Source organism: Camelus dromedarius, chromosome 15 (assembly GCF_036321535.1).
Source record: "Camelus dromedarius isolate mCamDro1 chromosome 15, mCamDro1.pat, whole genome shotgun sequence".
NCBI classification, from domain to species: domain Eukaryota; kingdom Metazoa; phylum Chordata; class Mammalia; order Artiodactyla; family Camelidae; genus Camelus; species Camelus dromedarius.
In genome coordinates, this window is record NC_087450.1 from 46,297,836 (window position 1) to 46,318,566 (window position 20,731).

The 20,731-nt window shown below is 42.2% G+C and overlaps 1 protein-coding gene across 4 annotated transcripts in view; it reads left to right on the forward strand.

The window, feature by feature from the left end:
• Positions 1 to 6,832, forward strand: part of KIF3C (kinesin family member 3C) — a 34,150-nt gene extending 27,318 nt beyond the window's left edge. For 3 of the 4 annotated variants that reach the window (XM_010991197.3, XM_064494678.1, XM_010991199.3), the window contains 3 exons: positions 3,650 to 3,758; positions 3,932 to 4,104; positions 4,334 to 6,832. In XM_010991197.3, the coding sequence (XP_010989499.3) occupies positions 3,650 to 3,758; positions 3,932 to 4,104; positions 4,334 to 4,427 (376 nt within the window). In that variant the 3' untranslated portion in view covers positions 4,428 to 6,832. The remainder of the gene's footprint in view (positions 1 to 3,649; positions 3,759 to 3,931; positions 4,105 to 4,333) is intronic. The other variant, XM_010991200.3, reaches the window with a different exon arrangement.
• Positions 6,833 to 20,731: the final 13,899 nt, after the last annotated feature.

The window sequence follows — 20,731 nt, forward strand, 5'->3', positions numbered from 1 at the left end:
TGTTGGCTCCTGCACGGCTTGCTCTATTCAAGGACAGAATGTCCTATCTCTGAATCACTCAGCCTGTTTCTTCTCTTCTGTCTTCTCGCTGTCTGCCTTTTGGCTTTTTTCATGCTCATTTGTATCCCTGTTTGAAATTAGCAAGCGGAATTGAGAATAAATAATCATCGCAGCTGCCATGTGTTGAGCCCTTGCTGAGGGTTTATCTTTAATCTCAGCAGTTCTGCAGGACTGGGATGAGGTATCTGAGGCTCAGAGATAATAAGCCACATCCCAAGGTAACAAACCTTTAGGGGTAGAGCCAGCATTCAAACTCAGATCTACCAGACTCCAAACCCTGTATTTTTTTTTTTTAATGGAAATATCTTTCTTGCTTTCTTTCCTATCTTTTTTTGAATAATAAAATACCTCAGACCCACAAAGTTGCTGAAAGTAAAAAATCTAACATACCCTGAGTTGGCGAGGGTATTGAGCAATAGAAACTTTCTCATGGGTATAGCCTCTTTGAAAAGCAATTTGGCAATATCTAGTAAGTGGAAAACGCACATTGGAACCATTCCATTTCTGGGTATATACCTCAGGGAAACTATTGAATATGTACTTGAAGATACTTGTGCAGAAATGTTCACCATAGCATTGTGTTAAATAGAAAGGGTGAGAAAAAGGAATTGACCTAGATGTCCATCAACAAGAATATATATAAAAAATATATATATAAGATGCTATATTGAAACCTTAAGATAATCAATGTAGTTAAACTTTAATAATCTAATCTAGAGTGGCATGTATAAATGTAGAAAACATGTTTGTTGACCACAAAAAAATGTAGTATGTATACTGTAGAGTACAAAATTTAGAAATAGGCATACAAATACCATATATATTTTTATGAATATCCACATATATAAATAAGTATACAAATATGCATGATATTGATAAGCACCAAACTCGAGAGTAATTAACTTTGGGGAAGGAGAGAGATGGGAATCTTAAAAATTCTGTCTGCATTTTATTTCTTAAAAAAAATTTGGTGTTAAGTAAGATTTAACAAAGCTGGATGTAGGCATGAAGATATATATATTTTTTCTATGCTTTTCTGCATATTGGAAATAATTTATTAGATATAAAATTATACATATTAATTATAAAAAATTTAAATATTTCAGAAAGGCATAATATGATGATAATTAAAAATCACCCATAATCACACCATCCAAAAACAATAACTGTTAACATTTTGTTGAGTATCCAGACTTTTTCTAAGCATCCACACATGTACACACACCTCTTTAAAATAAAACTACATTTTATCTGCTTTTTTACTTAACATGTTGTGGAAACCTTTTCATGTCTACATAGAGCCATGAAATGATTTTAATGACTACATAATATTCCTTCACATGGGTAAATAATAATTTAACTGGTCCATATTGGTACACTTTTGGGTTGTTTCTAATTGTTTGCATTTGTAAATAATATTGCAGCAAACATCCCTGCTTATAAAATTTTTGTCCCCATCTCTGATTATTTCCTTAGGAAAATTCCCAGGAGTGGGAATTTGGATCAGAGAACATGCACTTTTTAAAAGCCAAACCTGAGTTTTGTTTCATTGTTTTAGAAATAATAGCTTTATTGAGATATAATTCACATATCATAAAACTCACCATTTTGAAGTGCATAGTTCAGTGGATTTTAGTATATTCACAGAGTTGTATAACATCACCACTATCTATTTCCTGAACATTTCATCCCTCCAGAAAGAAACCCCAAATCTGTTAGCAGTCACTCCTCATTCTCCCCAATGTCCCCACCCCTAGAAACACCACCAGTCTACTTTCTGTCTCTGTGGACTACCTGTTCCAGATACTTCATATGAATGGAATCATGCAACATATACTCTTGTGTCTGTCTTTTACTCGGCAAAATGTTTTCAAGGTTTGTCCATGTTGTATCATGTTATCAGTCCTTTATTCCTTTTTGTTGCCAAATAATATTCCACTCTATGGATATACCATATTTTATTTATTCATAAGTTGATGGTCATTTGGGTTATTTCTACTTTTTGGCTATTATGAATAATGCTTCTATGAACAGTCATATACAAGTTTTTGTGTGGGCATATGTTTTCAATTCTCTTGACTATATATCTCGTACTCTTAGGTCATATGGTGAGTCTATGTTTAGCTTTTTGAAGAACTGCCAAACTGTTTCCAAAGTGGCTGTATCATTTTATGTTCCCACCAACAATGTATAAAGGTTCTAGTTTCTGTCTGTCTTCACCAACCTGTATTCTTGTATCTTCCTTAATTATAGTCATCCTAGTGGCTGTGAAGTGGTATGTCATTGTGGTTTTGATTTGTATTTCCATAATGACTAACAGTGTTGAGCATCTTTTTATGTGCTTATTGGCCATTCGTATATCTTCTTTGGAGAAATGACTATCCAGATCCTTTGCCCATTTTTAAATTGAGTTATTTGTCTTTTTATTGTTGACTTTTAAGAGTTATTTATATATTCTGGATACAAGTTGTTTATCACATACTTGATTTGCAAATAATTTCTCCCATTTTATAGGTGGTTTCACATTCTTTATAATTTCCTTTGAAGCACTAAAGTTTTTAGTTTCAATGAAGTCCTAGTCGTCTGTTTTTTTCCTTGGTTGCTTGAGATTTTTTTTAAATTTAAGTATAGTTGATTTACAGTATTGTGTTAGCTTCTGGTATACAGCATAGTGATTCGGTTATACACATATATTCTTTCAAATTTTTTTTCACTTTAAGTTATTACAGTGCTTGAGCTTTTGATCTCATATCTAGAGAACTATTGCCTACCCTGAGGACATGAAGATTTAGTCCTCAGTTTTTTTTTCTATGTATTTTATAGTTTTAGCTCTTACATTTAAGTCTATGATTAATTTTGAGTTAGTTTTTTTATATATAGTACAAGGTAAGAGTCTATTTTTTTTTTTTTTTTTTTTTTTGCCTGTGGATATCCAGTTGTTCCAGTACCATTTGTTGAAGAGACTGTTCATTCCCCCATTGAATGGCCTTGGTACCCTTATAGAGAATCAATTGATTGTAAATAAAAGGGTTTATTTCTAGACTCAATTCTATTTCACTGATCCATATGTCTGTCCTTATGTCAGTATCACACAGCCTGGATTACTGTTGTTTTGTGATAAGTTTTGAGACTTGGAAATGTGAATCCTCTACCTCTGTTCTTTTTAAGATTGTTTTGGCTATTTTGGAATTTTTGCACTTCAAGCCTGCATTTCTAATCAATTTTGTGTTTACTCCTATGAAGGAAAATCAAAAAGCAGAACCACTAATTAATGGTTTTATATAGTGTATGAAGTCAGTCTATGAGTCTGACAGCTAAACTAAGATTGGATTTCCTTTCTTCATCCTAGCCTTCAGTCAAACCTTTTCACTGTGGGAAAAAATTGAAACAAGGAGAGTGAAGGAATATGTGTCTCCTTGTGTTACACGAGGTTTGAGTTGTCAGGTTGTATTAGAGCAAAGAGAAAAAAATTCCAGACCCCGCAGTCTGCAGGGCCCTGTGACTACCTGGATGATACTTAATCCATTATGATGTCATTTTCCTTGTGTGTTTGGAGGAAATCTGTTTTAATGTAGCCTCTTCCCTCCAGCAGTAACAGCCAAATGAAGAAGCGGCCAACGTCTGCAGTGGGCTACAAGAGGCCTATCAGCCAGTATGCTCGGGTTGCCATGGCAATGGGGTCCCACCCCAGGTACAGGGTAAGAAGCTCGGAAGTGGATGGGGGGAGGGGAGAGAGAACCCAGGGGAGGTGATGCTCACAACCTCCACTTCCTCTTCCTGCCTCATCACCCTTGCTACTCCCATTATTTACCAAGTGCCTGGAAGATGCAGTCATCAGGACCACTGCTCACATTTGGTATTCCCACCATAGGCTGAAAACATCATGTTTCTGGAGTTGGATGTGTCCCCTCCAGCTGTCTTTGAGATGGAATTCTCTCATGACCCAGATCAAGATCCCCGTGCGCTACACATGGAGAGACTCATGCGGTTGGACAGCTTTCTGGAAAGACCATCCACGTCTAAAGTCCGAAAGTCCAGATCCTGGTCAGTACCATCACTGTCAGAGTGGACTTAGAAGGCACGGAAACCAGGTGGCTGGTTGAGGCTAAGGAGGGTTTTGGTTGTACCCAAAGGGCATGAAGGGAGGGTGATAACTGGAGCTGTCAGCCGACATGCTACAGTGACGGGATGAGGGAAAGGAAAGTCCTCACTTTCCTGCTTCCTGCACTTCCTCGACCTCCCCTCTCACCCATCTCATCCCCACCCACTACAGGTGCCAGAGTCCTCCGCGGCCCCCACCTTCCACCACACACGCCTCACTGGCCTCCGCTGCTCTGCACCCCACGACAGTGCTAGACCACGAGTGACAGCCCTCAGCCAGACTGCCCATCCAGCGACTCCGGGGACGGGGCAGCCAACCCTGGACCATCTCGCCTGCCGCTCGGTGTGCGTGCGTGTGTGTGTGTGTGTGTGTGTGCGCGCGTGTGCATGTGTGTGTGCATAGGTGTGAGGAGGGTAGAACCTGGCAGTCCGTGCCACTGCCAGCCCTTCTTAGCCTCCTTTATTTAATTAATGTTATTTATTCGTGGAGCTGAGTTCGTGTGGGAGAGATGCCCTCGCCTGAGCCTGCCGGGGTCACCGCCTAGCCTCCTTTTCTCTGACTTTAGACCCCCCTGCCCCAGTCAGACCTCGGGCTCCTCCCCGTCACTTGCCCCCAGAAGGAAGGCGGCTAGTACCTGAGAAGAGGGTACTTTTTCTACCTGGCTCTCTCCATAATCTCCATCTCCTCCTACGCTGACGGTGAGCAGTTCCTGAGCACTTTCTGGGACTAGAAAAATGCCAGGTGACCACTGAGGACAAGAGACGTCCTTCCTGACGGTGTTGAGCTTGTGCTCCCAGCGGAGAGAGCCCTGCTGGCCACCTTCTGGGCCTCAAACCTCTTTCGGCTTCTTGGGCTCCTTTTCAAGGACTTCAGTGACCTCATCCACACAGCCCATGCCGTTCAGCTTTGGCAAGAACTCATAGCTTCCCAAACTGCTTCCTGCCCACCTTCCCAACTCATGGATGGGAATTGTGAACTGAGCAGTTGCTGCCTCCTGGGGACCTGCAGGAAATGGAACAGTCATGGAGACAACATGGACAGTCATCAAGGGAAGTCCCTCCTCCGGGTCCCTTTGTTTCTGTCCCCTCTGAGAAGTAACTTTGGCCGACCACCAGTCAGGCCAACTCCCCATCTTCGAGATGCTGCTTCTTCCTGCTTTTGTCATTTTCCCTGCAGCTGCCAGGATCCCAGTTCATAGTGGGAGGGATCAGTGTCATTGTCCCCCTGGCTAAACAGACATATCGGAATCTGTGGCTCTTCCCATCATTGAGAGCAGGAGATGGAGACCCAGACACAGCCTGCCAACTCTGCCTATCACCCCTGTTTCTGAATCACGTTTGTTGGGCACTGTTTTGTTGAAAAGACCAACTCTTTCTTCAGTGTTGTGCAAATTGGTCGCTAGGGAAGTACTCTTCACTTTCCTTTGTGACATCCCAAGATGTCTCCAGGTATCTCAAGTAAATTTCTACAAAAAAAGGAGAGAGATTTAATTTTCATTGACTTAGTTTTTAAGTGTGTATTTTGATGGAAGGGTGGAGAGGTAATCATGAACAAAAACAAGTGGTTTAGGATTTCAAAATGCCCTAATAGTGGGAGCCTCCAGTTCCTAGAATACGAGGAGTTTAGGCATAGGGGTAAAGGCATGAAACTGACAGATCCGCCTGGAATTTGGTGTGTGGAGTTGGTGATGGGGGTCGATTACCTGCTTGTTCTCTTTCCATCAGGAAATGAACCCTTGCACAGTTCGAGTTCTGCTCTAAGGACCAAGCTATGGTTTGGTTTAATTCAATGATGCTGTCATTTCTGCTGTAACTGCTGTGACAACTCAGTTACCACTTACTCCTGTCCTTCAAGGAAAGAACATTTTTCATCAGAGCCCAAGAGATTTTTTGAGACTCAGGATTCAGATCAGAGGTTCAGCTGTGGCTGGGACAGGAGTGGTGTGTAGAAGTCGCCCAGGTGGCCTGGGCGCAGAGGGACCTCTGAGCCTGCGTTGAGCAGCCTCTCCCACTGACCTCTTTCTCGTTTGTGGATGAAGCTGCACGTGTTACCCCCGTTCATCACTTGGACACATCGACTCTGCATTTTCTGGTCACGTGACCCTCACAGTCTTATTATAGCACAATATACCCAACTTCCCCATCCCCAGTCTGAGGGCTGGACCCAAGGTGTGGTCAGAGGAGGAGCTCCTGCCTGCAGTTTTGTGTACGTGTGTATGTGTGTGAGTGTTTGTGTGTGTGTTTACCTCCACAGGGGACATTCTACACTCAGTGTAAGATATGCTGGGAACAGGGCCACTGGGGTGGCTGGATCTCAGTCTCTCTGTCTCTGTCTCTCTCTCTTCTTTTCCTTTTGATGTTTCGAACATTTGATTGACAAAGTGAGGGCCTTGATTAGGACCAAATTTCCATGTCTGTTGCTATGGTCTTTATTTAGGACAAAAATTAATAATGCAGTGGCCCATCCTTGTCACTCTAAACACATGACTATACCGGACATATGTAATATATAAATATATATATATAAAACATTACCCTCTGTCTCCTTGGCTTAGGATGAGATTCTCTGTTGAGCTGAAGTGCACCTGCGGCCCAGTGCGTCCAGCAGCCCACAGGCCCCAGCCCTGTTCAAATTAACACAGTCGATAATAAAGGAATGAGTATCGTTACAGAATTGGTTGCCTGCCTTCTCTTCCCTTTGATTCTTTCTACTTTTGTTTTCTTTTTTTATCTTCTCCCTTCTCTCTCTTCCTGGTTTTTTCCAAGAGGGGTTCAAGAGTATTTGGAGCCCAGCTGCAGTTATCAGCACCTCGGAAAAGAACTGGCTGCTCAATAAAAGGGGTCTCTGTCTGACCAGCAGTGCTGAGGGGCAGGGCTCAGGCTCTGGTCTGAAGTCTGTGTTCAAGCTATGGCAGCACTGTTCGTGTTCTAGGCTGGTGGTCCCCTCCAGTTAATTCTGAGCTATTAGCAGATTTCAGAACTGTCTATATGCTGTCCAGATTAGCTGTCAGTATCATTTGACAGCTCTGCCCCATCTCCTTCTCCACGTATCAGCCAAGAGAGATTAAAACAGGCAATAATGTGTTTAAAGCACATAGATATGCCTGGCGCATGGTGGGTGCTGAATGAAAATAATTAAAGACTAGCTTCCCCTTACCCTCTCTTCCCAGGCCTCTTTCCCTCCCTCTGGGTTCTAGCTGTCGGCTCCCTGTAGCATGGAGATCTTACAGGAAATGAGAAGTAGCTGCTGCTGAAAAACAAACACGAAGCCTCTGACTCCTGGGAAAGCACTGAGGTAAGCCTGGTGCACAAGGGACGGCCGTGCGCCCACTGGGGCACTAATGGTTTTCCTGCAGGGGTGTTCTGCCTCTGCGCTGGGCTCCAGCACTGAGTTCTAAAAGAGTTCCGGGGCTCTGCTGCTGGAGAGGGACTTGCCAGGTGTTGTGTTGGGTACCTTACACACGCATGGTCATTTAATTCTCCCAGGTGGGAATGATCATCACTGGTTTACGGATGAGATTTAGGGAAATTAACTTGGCTAAAGATGTGTGGTTAGCGATGGAACCGGACTTCATATCTTTTGATTCTGTGCCTCATCTGTCTAGCCCATCAGAACTGATAGGGACCCTATGTGTTTTACAGGTAGTGCAAGCCAGGGTCACAAGAGCAGAGTGGTGAGAGTAAAACCAAATCTCCAGATCCATAACCTTGAGGTCCTATTTAAAAAGCACTCACTCTTCTCATTAGCTGTGGGCTCACTTGTGTGGCTGAGATACACGGTTCTAGAGCACTGCAGAACAGCCAGAGGGCAGGAAGTCACCTTTGGCTGGGTGGGACAGCTTGCTTGTTGACAAGGCAACTGCCATGTTTCTCTTCTGTCAAGGTTGGGCGTCTGATCTCCACAGAGTGACTTCTTTCTGTTTTCAGATGCCAAGGGCCTGGGGTGTGTGTTAGTTAGAACTCTTGGCCACTACTAAAGATTCATTTAAGCTGGCCAGAACAAAATAAAGAGACAGAAGCCTGCTGTGGACTCCAAGGGCAAGGACAGAGTCAGACCTCAGGAACAACCTGGTACCAGGGACTCAAATCCCACAAAGACCCTCTCTATCTGACCACCCTTCTCCCTTCTGTGTGTGGGTTCATGCTCTTTCCTCAGCTGCTCCAGTTGGTGACAGAAAGTCCGTCTGCCGGCAGCTCTGTTCACATAATCCAGTCACTCAGAGAGACTTAGAATCTCATTCCCAAGGCCAAATTCATGGCAATGTAATTCCGATTCAGTGGTTTGAGGCAGGTGGGTGGGAACATGATACGTGAACAAGACTGCCAGGAGTCCTACTGCTGTAACCATGTGTGTACAGGGTGGTGGTGGTAAAAATATATTCCTTAAAAAAGTTGATGGGGGTACCAGTGGGTGTGAAATGTGCTTTGGGCAGTCAACAAAACAGATGTTCCCGTCCAGTGTATCCATCACCCCGGATGGCTTAAGAAGAACTTGCTCTGGTCTCATCCTTTTTTTTTTTCCCCCTGGCCATTTTTCTTACAACAGATCACCTGCACCAAAATTACCACCCTCAGAGATTCTGCTTCATTAGGTCCAGGATAGATCCATGTGATGGACTCCACAGGTTGCCTTTCCAATATCCATTCTTCCTTTCTTCCTTACTTGCAAAATTATTTTGTTCAGGAGGGCAGTGCACCCAACTAAAAATACTCATATTCCCAGACTCCCTTACAGCAATGGGGAGCCATGTGGCATGGTTTTGGCTGAGGAGATGGAAGTGGAAGCTGGCTAGGGATTTCTAGAAATGTTTTTGCTTTTCTTGATATAAACATTATCCATTTCACCTCTTCCCATGTCCTCTACCTGCCTAGATTTCAAATGCACTTCCTGAAGTACATTCTTTCACTGAACAAATATTTATTGAGCACCTTTTACCCATATATTCCAAGTACCGTTCTAAGTGCTGGGAATACAGCAGTGAACAGAACAGGCAGAAGTCCCTGTCTTCATAATGCTAACATAGAATGGGGAGAAAGACATCAAATGACAGCAACTACTGCATGTCTGATGGCCAAGTGTATGTGGCCAAGAAAAACAGAGAAGGGAGATGGGGAGTTCTAGGTATTGATGGTGGTGGTGATGGAGGTGAGGGAGGGGTGCAGCTTTAAAGCCCTTACTAAGAAGGTGACAGCGAAGCAAATTGCTGAAAGAGGTAAGGAAGTGGACTCTAGGAGAGCAGAAGCGAATGCAGACGTCATGGGTGAGAGGTGTCAGGCTTGTTCAAGGAGCAGCAGCCACATGGCAATCCTCAGGCAACAAGCACAACAGGGAAAGGGTGACGGAGTGGAGAAAGCGGGAGACCCGAGTCCCTGGCAGGGTATGTGCTGCTGCACTGCTTGGCTCTGTCCACTTCCAGACTTCTAATGGTGCTCGACAAACCTCCGGGCTTTAAGTCAGTGTTAGGGAGACTTGCCAGGAATCTCCATTTGAAAGGAGCACCTCCAGGTGATTCCAGTCAACACTCACTCAAGTCTGAGAATCTCGTTGGCTGCCATGTGTGGTTCTGAGTCATGCTCACGGTGGGCCTGCCCTTTCCGCACCAGCACAGGGGCACCTGCCTGTGTCAACACCAGGGCTGAGCTCCAGGGTAGAGAGGCAGAGGGCACAGAGCCACCTGGGGGCACCTGGGAGCCCCTGGAGCCCTGGTGCACAACCACATGGCCCTTCCTTACCACTGGGTAGAGGGACCAGGGGCTGCTACCTCGTTTGGGCTAGAAAACCAAAGTGATTATTTGTTAATATCCAAGGCTTCCATTTTGCAATAAGGAGAAGTAGACCCAGAAAAGGAAAGTGGTTTCCTGAAAGTCACACAAATGGTCAGCAGGCAAGCGGGCCTGGAAGGCACGAGGGCTTGTTAGTCTGACGCACTATTTACATTTTTTGTTGTGTTTATTTGTATTTAAATGATTTAAAACTCAGAGTGAGGGTATAGCTCTGTGGTAGAACGCATACTTAGTATGCATACGGTCCTGGGTTCAATCCCCAGTACCTCCACTGAAAAAAAAGATTTAAAACTCACAGAATAGTTGCAAGAATCACACTAAGAACTTGCATATACTCTTAGCCAAGAGACCCCATTCAAGCTTTGCCAACTGTCCCAAGAATGACCTTTACAGCAAAAGGATCCAATCCAGGATCATGTGTTGGGTTAGTTGTCATGTCTTTTTAGTCTCCTATCTAGAATTCCTCAGTCCATTCATGACCTTTATGTCACCCTTAACATTCTTTAGTATTATAGGCCAGTTAATTTGTAGACTGTCCCTTGATTCAGGTTTGTCTGATGTCTCCCATGATTAGATTCAGGTGCTGCACAGAAGTGACACTGTGATCCTTTCATTGTATCCCATCAGGTGGGACGCGATGACATTGCTTTGTCCTATTAGTGGAGGTTTAAACTTTGATCATTTATTAAGGTGGTGTCTGCCAGGGTTCTTTATCCATTTGTAATTAAATAAGCATTTTATGAGGCAATACTGTGAAACTATGTAAATATCCCTCTCCTCTAAATTTCCCCCAAAATATTAACGCCCATTGATAACTTCCTGCTTGAATTAATTATTGCTGTATGGTTGCCAAATGATGGCTTTTAATTGCATTTTTTCCTTCATTTATTAGTTGGCCCTAACTTGTTAGAAAATGCTTTCTCTTCTCCTTATCTGTTTTGTTGGTTTGCTTATTTATATCAATATGGACTTATGGATTCCTATTATACTCAATCAGTTATAATCTATTATTATTATTATTTGTTTTGATACTCAAATGATCCCAGATTTGGTCAGCGGCAGTGCTTTCAAACTGGCTTCTGTGACTTTTTGAAATGTTCCCATTAATTTTTGAGCATTTCCTTATTTTCTGGCACACAAAGATGTTCCAGACTTATCACAGGAGTCCTGGTTCCTTTTAGTAGAGAATGGTACACTTATTTCTAATGGCAGTTGCTATTCCCAGTCTCAATGGACAGAGCTTGAAAAAATATATGTACATAGTATGAACATAGTTACACATACGCACACACTTTACAGTTGCATTGACTTCATGTCTACCAATCTAATGATGAGTTCATTGCCCCAATTTCAACCCAGCATCTAGGGTTCATTCCAGTGTTCCTGTTTTTCATATTTATAACTCCTTTCTGTGACAGTTGAAAACCTGGCTCCCATTAACACCAATATTTTTACTTATTTGCCCAATTCCCTTGTTTGTGGCTGATTTCTTGACCCCTACAGGGCTGCCACCCTGCTCAGCTGTCCACCTCCCGTGAGCGCCAGGGTCTCCACCAGGCCCTGCGCTGTGCAGCGCTGCCTAGTGACAGAATGACGGAGGAGGGAGGAGGGGAAGGAGGAAACTGGGGGGGGGAGGGAGCACGTTAACTTGGTAGCAAAAACCCTCTCATATTTTATATCGCTCTCTGCCTGCTGCAGCAAATTTAGAAAAGCACAAGAGGAGGAGAAAAGACAGGATATGAACTGTCCTACTCTAGGGGTTTACAAATGGAATAGTCAGGGAGAAGTTCTTTCTCTTTTTTCTTTAACTGAAGTGTAGTTGATTTACAATGTTAGTTTCAGGCGTACAGAAAAGCGATTCAGTTCTACATAGATGTATATTGTTTTCAGATTCTTTTCCATTATAGATTATTACAAGATGTTGAATATAGTCCCCTGTGCTATACAGTAGGTCCTTGTTGTTTATCTGTTTTATATATATTAATATGTATCTGTTAATCCTAAAGTCCTAATTTATCCTTCCCCTGCCCTTTCCCCTTTGGTAACCATTGTTTGTTTTCTATGTCCATGAGTCTATTATTTGTAAATAAGATTTGTATCACTTTTTTTTAGATTCCACATATAAGTGATATCATATATTTGTCTGTCTCTGTCTGACTTACTTTGAGAAGTTCTTTCTGAATGCTAAGAGCAGAAAAACCCAGTGTGCTCACCTTCCTGGCTCACTTTTCACACATCTGGGTTTCACCTGGCACTTGACCTCACTGGTGAATTGGCTGTAGAGGCCCCTCTCCTGTATGCCCTTAGGCAAGTCATTCAACTCTCCAGTCATCTAAGTAATGATCTTCCCCTCACCACCCCGACCCCAACCAGCAGTTACTCAAGATAAGAGACACTCCAAGGAGGGAGGGTATAGTTCAGTGGAAGAGTGTGTGCTTAGAACGCACAGGGTCCTGAGCATCAATCCCCAGTACCTCCATTAAAAAATAAATAAAAATAAATAAACCTAATTACCTCCCTCCAAGTCAAAACAAAACAAAAGAGAGAGAGAGAGACACTCCAGAATTTATAAAGAATACAGAGTCCTCTAATTGTAATGGGTTATCATTATGGTTGTACCAGGATATCAGATCAATTGCCTGAATGGAGATAACAAATAATTGGGGCTTAAACAAGTCTGAAACTTTATTACTCCCTCAAATAGTAATATGGGTATAATTGAACCAGGGCTGTTTTGAAGACTGATAGGGCTATTCCATAGGATTAGAGACCCACACACCTTCCACCTTGTTGAGTCAACATCTTTAGAGTGTGGTCCTTGTCCACGTGGCCAAGATACTCATCACTACATCTGCATTCCAGTCGCTGGAAAGGGAGAAAAGGAGTAGAGGGTGTCCCCTGCTCCTTAATGGGAAACTGGAAGTTGCATATTCCCATTGGCCAGAACTTTGTCACACCTACCTTCCAGATAGGGATTTTTGTCTTTATTCTGAGTAGCTAATAATCAGGGGTTTTATTATGGCACAACTCTATGGATTGATCCTCTTCTTGGTCACAAGGTAACCCCTGTATTCTCTGGGCTCATATAATGACTTTTGCAAAGTCCAGATGTGTCTCAGCCAGGGACAGCAGAGCCAAGATTTGCAGGACTTGGACCTTATACAATTTCAGGAAAGAAGAAGGAGAGCTCTTACTAAGAAAAGGAAAGAAAATAGTGAAACAAAATTAGGTTTAGAAATGAATAGGTAGAATGAGAAAATAAATCACAAATTACACAATTTAAAAGCTGACAAATACCACAACATCACAAAATTCAGAAAAATAATATAATATGTTTATTATTTCAATACCTGACAGACCTCTCTAAAACTTCTTCCCTGCATTTTCTGACTGTGCCATTTTTGGATGCCCCTGAATGTGACAATGATTTTGTGAAATTTTCTAGCCAAAAAAAAAAGGAAAAATAATCCAGTCTTTCTTTTAAAATGGTTTACTGAAATTTTCTTTAATTGTTAAGAGTTTAGAAACGTTTCTTTCTGCTTCAGCTCATCGGTAATGACATCTAAATTCTTAGAATTATGGTTAAATTTGGGAAAATGTAAAGTTTCTTTCATTTATGCATTGTAAGATTTCAGGGCATTTCAACTTATTTGTGTGTGTGTGTGTATGTGTGTTTGTATGCAATAACTAATCTTAGATTCTGTTGAAATAATAATGCTCATTAACCAGTTTGTTGGCAATGTCCTAATTGTAATGGCTTATTATTAATTTTTTTATATTGTCTTCATATGTCAGCATTTGTGGGAAGGCAAAAAACCTATACACAGACATACTGGCTCATTTAGTAATGCCACAAGGATTCTGATAAATTCTCTTTTGCACAATTTCCGTCAAAAACAGGGAGAAAATGAATTGTGTGTTTATGATTATGTGCCCTGCGTCACGGACATTCGTGACAGGAGGGAACTTCCATTTTGATCAGGGCTTGATAAGACTCAAATTGTCCACTTTTACTGATTTCCATGTCTGATAAATTGGAAGGATTTTCTCAGACCAGCTTTTGGCTTTGTAGATTTCAGGCCTTGTCTCTCCTTCACTACCCACTGATGTCTGGTGCCAGACACTGTGGGACTGTCTGTTACCAGTTTGTGGTCTCTGGCCCTGAGCCTTCATATTTTGCCACCAGAGTGGGTGGGTTGGCAGAGTGAGTGGTAAGAGTATTCCCTGCAGTCTTTCCTATACTAAGTCAGCTAGCAATATTTATCCATACACTTACTATACATCTAGACTGGGAACCACATCAGTCTATCCCATTAAACCAAGCTAAGTATGTCCCAACTCCCCTTTAGCTAGATGCAGCCATGCCTTGAGGGTATGAGGGAAGGAGGAGTGGAAAGAGTGGTCTTAAGTGACTACAGTAAAAATATTTTACTTTTAGGATTTGTTTCTTCCAGTTTTACTGAGCATTGTATAAGTTTAAGGTGTACAGCATAATGATTTGACTTACCTACATCATGAAATGATTTCCACAATGTTTAGGGAACATCATCTCATATAGATACAAAATTAAATAAATAGAAAAAACTACTTTTTTTCTTGTGATGAGAATTCTTTTTTTTTTTTTTAACTTTTGGGGGAGGTAAGTAGGTTTATTTATTTTTTTACTTTTTCTCCCCACGTCCCCTAGTTTTTTTAAATGGAGGTACTGGAGATTGAACCCAGGATGTTGTGCATGCTAAACATGTCCTCTACCGCTAATCTATACCCTCCTGTGCCCAAGAATTATTAAGATGTACTTTCTTAACAACTTTTTTATCTACATACAGCAGTGTTAGTTGTATTTGTCATGTCATACATCACATCCCTAGTACTTACTTATAAATGGAAGTTTGTACCTTTTGACTGCCTTCATCCAACCCGGTCCCTCCCACTTCCCTGATCCGTAACCACAAATCTGATCTCTTTGTCTATAAGTTTGTTTGTTTCTTTGTTTTGCAGTAAAATGGACTTACCACACTATGTTACTTGCTGGTACACAAAAAGTGATTTAATATTTCTACACATTTCAAAATGATCACCACAATAAGTCTAGTTATCATTTACTTTTAGAATTTTTAAAGAAACATATGACTGTATGAAGACATTGTCAGGGCCCCTCACTGGACTGGCAAGCAGGGCATCCTGGGGTTTAAACTTCGGTATCTTCATAGTAAATCCACCTCAGTCCCCACAGGTGTAGGCAGAGCTTTTATGGCAGTGGTTCAAGGTAGACAGCAACTTTGCATTCCCCTTAGCCCTGCCTTTTCTGTCCTCCCCTCCATACCACTTCAGCCCCAACACTCATCCCAAAGACCTTTCTCCTCCTGCTAGAGAGAAAGTAAACAGGCAAGTAATCACCATGGACAAATTTCTTAATGTACAACTTTTTTAAATTATAAGAGTCATACATGCCAAGTCAGAAAATTTGAAATAAATAAATGAACATATACACACACAAGAAATTAAACAATACTTAGATAAATATTTTCAATATTTTAATCTACGTATTGGGCCTTTATTAAGAATGGGTAGCTCAGAGCTGTCCAACCCACCCTGGAACTCTGCCCAGCCTCTGTTCACAGGCAGCATTCATGGAAGGCCGAGCTTCTCCAGAGTGTTGCGGCGTAGCCTGTGTGTGTGTGTGTGTGTGTGTGTGTGTGTGCGCGCGCGCGCGCGCGCGCATGTGTGTCCATGCACATGCACTCATCTGGGCATACACAGGTATACACACTCACACTACACATCAGGTACTGGTATAATGTGTGATCTATTTGGCTGGCACTCTTCTCTTTCGAAGATGCATTTTAAGCACGTTTCCCCACATAGCCATGTGTTTGATCTCTCTCCAGAGAGAAGTAAACTATGTAGAGATCCTACATACTCACACAGATGTTCATTTAAAAACAAAAAAAATTTTTAATGGGGATACCAGGGATTGAACCTAGGACCTCATGCATGCTAAGCATGTGTACTCTACCACTGAGCTGTACCCCAAACTAGACATTCATTTCTGATGCCCAATATGTGTGATGTCCCTTTCGCAAGCCAGTGCCCGCCCTGGAATGTAGCTGGGTAAAGAAGACCTTTATTTAAAAATAAGCATAAAGTCTGATGACACAATTAAACTGCTCTCACGGGAGGGAATTTACATGCACGAGGACTGCCTGCCTTCCTTCCCCTCCACACCTATCTCTCCCCGCCCCTCTCTGTCTCTCGCCAGTAGCTCACAGCAGGTAAATCAGCACTTTAAGAAGAAAACATAGAATATTTTTCATTTCTTGAGAGAGAAATGATACTATATTTTACCTATTTACTTTTTAAATGAAGAATGAAGAACTAATAATGTATACATTTACATATAAAACACAGTTTTTATGTAAACCTAACAGTTATATGGAAAAGAACTGACTTCAGTTCTGCAATTCGGCTGGTTTCGTATTTGGCTGGCTAAGGTACTCTCAGAGAGAAGAAATGGGTTTGTAAAAAAGAGATAGAGAAAGAAAGCTATGAGAGAGCTATCACCTTGAAAACAGGGCACTGGGAGAGGACCGCACCCAGGCAAGGAAGTGGTGGGAGGTGAGCAGGAACCGGAGAGGAAGGGCTTTGTGCTCAAGCACCGACTCGACTCTCCAGGGTCCTGGGAGCTAAAGCAAGTGAAAGCTGACCTTTGAATCCTTTTGACTCGGGCAGGAATTTCCATGGCATCTCTGTAAAGGAAAACAGGTTTTCTGCTTTTATTATTAACTTTTGAAACTTCATGCTAAAACAATGGTTTAATTCCCCAGGGAATTCTAAAAGTTTTGCACCCCTGGAAGGCATGACTTGTGCTTCAGATATTCTCCTTCCCGAGCGCACCTGTCAGTGGAGGGGTATGACAGCTCCCTTTGATCTGCAGAAGCTGCCTGACTCATCTTTGTTCTCGCAGAGATCAGGGCTGTCGTGTGCCACGGTACTGACAGCGCACAGTTGTTCGTGGCCCTTTCCCCTTGTCAGATTCAATCCACATTCTGATTGCATTTCGTTCTAGTAGCATGAGATGCAGTGGAAATGATAATAAAAACAGTTCAGGGAAAATGACCCAAAGGAATAAATTGATTTTTGCCCTCAGTGCAGCAGGGAAGAGGCATTCGTCACTCCCAGGCTCTCCCAGCTACCAGAGCCCCAACCAACTCCTCACACCTCCCAGGGGAATGGCAGAGCTCCCTGGCCGCCCCCACTCAATTTGCTTTACAAAGAGAAAATAATTCGGGAGCTGTTGAAAACCTGCATTCTCTCTGAAAAGGGGGAGAGAAGGGAGGAGTGAAATATTTAAAAAGAGAGCTAGAGAATGAAGAAGGATACGATATCCAAAAATATTCAACTGACAGGCGCTTACATACACCCCCACGTACTTACACAAACCCCCTGTTACCAACTAGAAGATGGAATCCAATTTGGGAATGATAATTTACAGTATCCGTCAATTCATCAGTAAAGGGAAGGATTATAATCATGGCATTTCAGAAAGGACGAGAGCTTCATTCATTCACTCATTCTATGACTACTTGCTGATTACCTACAAGAAGCAAAGTGTTATGCTAAGTGTCACTCCCATCAGCAATTCCTCACCACCGCATAGCTCCCATTTCTCCCCATTTCCACTCCCACTTCCCCTCCCCCCATCAGCCTTGCCCAGGATGCGCAACAGCATCCTAGCTGGTCTGCCAGCTTCTCCCTTTACTTTCACTCCCCTTCCTGCCCCCACGACACACTCTCCACTCAATAGCCAAAAAAAAAAAAAAAATTTCATGGCAAATAGTTTATATGTAAAATGTGAAATAAGATCATACAAGTTCCCTACTTAAAATTCTCCTGTGGCTTTATGTTGCCCCTTAAAAACTGGACTTTCTACAACAGCCTGCAGTATCCTACACGATCTGATTCCTGTCTACTTCTGTGACAATCTTACATCACTCCTCCCTCTTTAAAATACTCTGCAGCTACCCTGGCACTTTTTGTTTGTTTGTTTGTTTTGTTTTAACAATGAAGTTTTATTCTTCGATAACAATCTTTTTTTAAAAGTTGAAGTATAGTTGATTTACAATTACCCTGGCCCTTTTAATGTTTTATTTTGCCCCTCAGATATACTGTGCTTGTTCCCTGCTCAGGGCCTTTGCACTTGCTGTGTCCTTGTCTTGGGGTGCCCTTCCCCCAGATGTGTAGATGGCCAGCTCCTTTTCACCTTTCAGGTCTCAAATCAAATATCACCTTCTCAGGGAGGTTTTCCCAGGCCACCCAGACTAAACTGGCTACTTTTTCTACTCTGTTACCCTTTTCTATTTTCTAAAACATAGCACTTACAATTACCTGAAGGTATTTTATTTATTTGGTTGTTGACATATTAGTTCTCAGTGTGGTCCCGGGACCAGCAGGTTTAGCATCACCTGGGAACTTACCAGAAGTACATATTCTCCAGCCCTACTCCAGGCCTCCTGAATTGGACATTCTGGGGATGAGGCCCAGAGATCTGTAGTTTCATAAACCCTCCAGGTGATTGTCTGATGAAAAATAAAATTTGAGAACCACTGGCTTATCACGATTATTGCTTCTCTCTCTCATTACCCTCAGAATGTAAATCCAAGAGAATTGGAAGTCCAGCTGTCTGGTTTGACACAATGCTACCAGCACCAAACACGTAGCAGCCACTCAATAAATCATTGTTGAATGGTGACAGATTGAGTGAAAGAGTGATCTGGTGCCCTGAGCTCTGTGTTGCAGGGGCAACATGGGACACATTTAGCAGACAGCGCAGTGGAACTGGGCCACAGGGGTCTGCTTGCCACCTTCCACGAGAGCTTTTATCTGTACAACATACTGATTTTGCAGGCTAGATAAACCTGAATAAGGAGTTCTGAGGTTAAAGAAACACTGGAAAACTACGGTTCAAACAGTTATGAATTACAGCTTAGAAACTGGGAGCATGTTCCAAGGTCCTTCTCAGAGAACCAGAAGGTTTGTAGCTTGTATCTAATTAGAGGACAAGGATAATATCCTTTTCATTTCAGTTCTGAACAGCTCTTACAACACTAATCCCAGAGCAGGCTGCTGATTGACAAAGTGGCTTTCTCTTCCCTCAGCCTTTCTGCTTTATATCAATCCTGGAATCTAAAAAAAAAAAAAAAAAAAAAAGCTCTAACCCAATTAATCCTGCCTCCAGTGATTTCCAAAAGCTTTCAGATTGAAACACCAGGTCAACCCCCAACTCAGATCAGGGAGGAAAAACACCATCTTTGCAAAAGACATTGAACTTTAGAAAAGGTTAGATCAACAAGCAGAACAATGGCAAGGCCTAGGGAACCTCTCCTTGGAAATAATATGCTGGCTCAAAGCAAACACTAGGGGCCAGGCACCACGCTAAGCACTGGGGTTACAAGGACCAGGAGTATAAGGTTCATGTCTTCAAGGAGCTCACAGTGTGGAGGAGAGCCAGGCATGTACACAGATAGAACAGAGTGTTAGCAATGAGATAATGACTAAGTGCCTGGTTTTCCAAAGGAAAGATTCCCGGATGAGGTGATATTTGAATAGATCTGGAGAGCTGTATCTTGCTTGGTAGGCAAGAAAGGGCAATCCAAGCAGAGGAGACAAAAAAATGTGAATGCACAGAGATGAAAAAGGGCAGGGAAGGGTTCAAAAATGGCTAAGAGAAATGACTGCATTGGTTAAAAGGTAGATATACACATTTAGAGAAATTTGAATGCTGACTGGCTATTTGATATTAGGGATTCTTGTTACCTTTTAAAGATATGATAATGATTAGTGGTTATGTTGTATCTTATGTTTCGGGGTTACATGTTGAAATATGATTTCTGGATACAATTACATGGTAGCTGAAATTTGCTTCAAAATAACAGGGGAAGTGCAGGAGAGTGTATGAATAAAGATGAAATGAGGTTGGCCCTGAGTATTTGTTATGCTATTATTGTTGTATTGCTATTATACTATTTTTTATATTTCTGTATATATTTGGAATTTTCTAAAACAAAAAGTTGAGAGAGAGAAACACTGCTTAGCACAGTAACTACCATTATAATAAACAGTCAACAAACATCTGTTTCTTTTCTTGCTCTCTTTGATGTGTCGTTAGAGGCGAACCCCACACTACTGCTTATAAGGACAAGCTAGAGGAAGAAGCTAAGTGAGTCCACTGAAGCTTTTCCTAACTGAGCCCTGCTTCCCAAAGATACTGGGTTTCCCACTACCTGAAGCAAGGGCCACAAGAGTTGCCCTTCCTTATTGTCACACATGGGAGGGGTTATAGGTCTCTAAAGTATTTGCAGGTTTATTTCCAGGGAATCCTGCTGAAGGCCAATTTGAGATGAGACATCCTTGATTAGGGCTCTGCTGGAGCTCCAGCTCCTGGGCTCACAGAAGGGCAGACAAGTCAGCCTCCTTGGGTTTGCCTTTCTCTTTTACAAGGACTAAGCTCAGGCAGGCAAGCAGCATCCCTGGGGAATCTTTTGCACATGGGCGTAGCTAGAACACAACTTGTAAGTGAGGAAAGGATCCTTAGGGAACTTCAGTGGAGCATAGCAGGAGGAAAAGCTCTTATCCATCACTTTTGGTCCTCTGACAGACCACTTAGGCAAAATTGGAGAAGAAAAAAAAAAGATTGTGTGGGAGAAGTTGGTTATAGAATATAACCATTGCTTCTTTCCAAAGTAAATCTCGGCGGGAAATCGGAATACCCAGGCAGGGCTGAACTGCT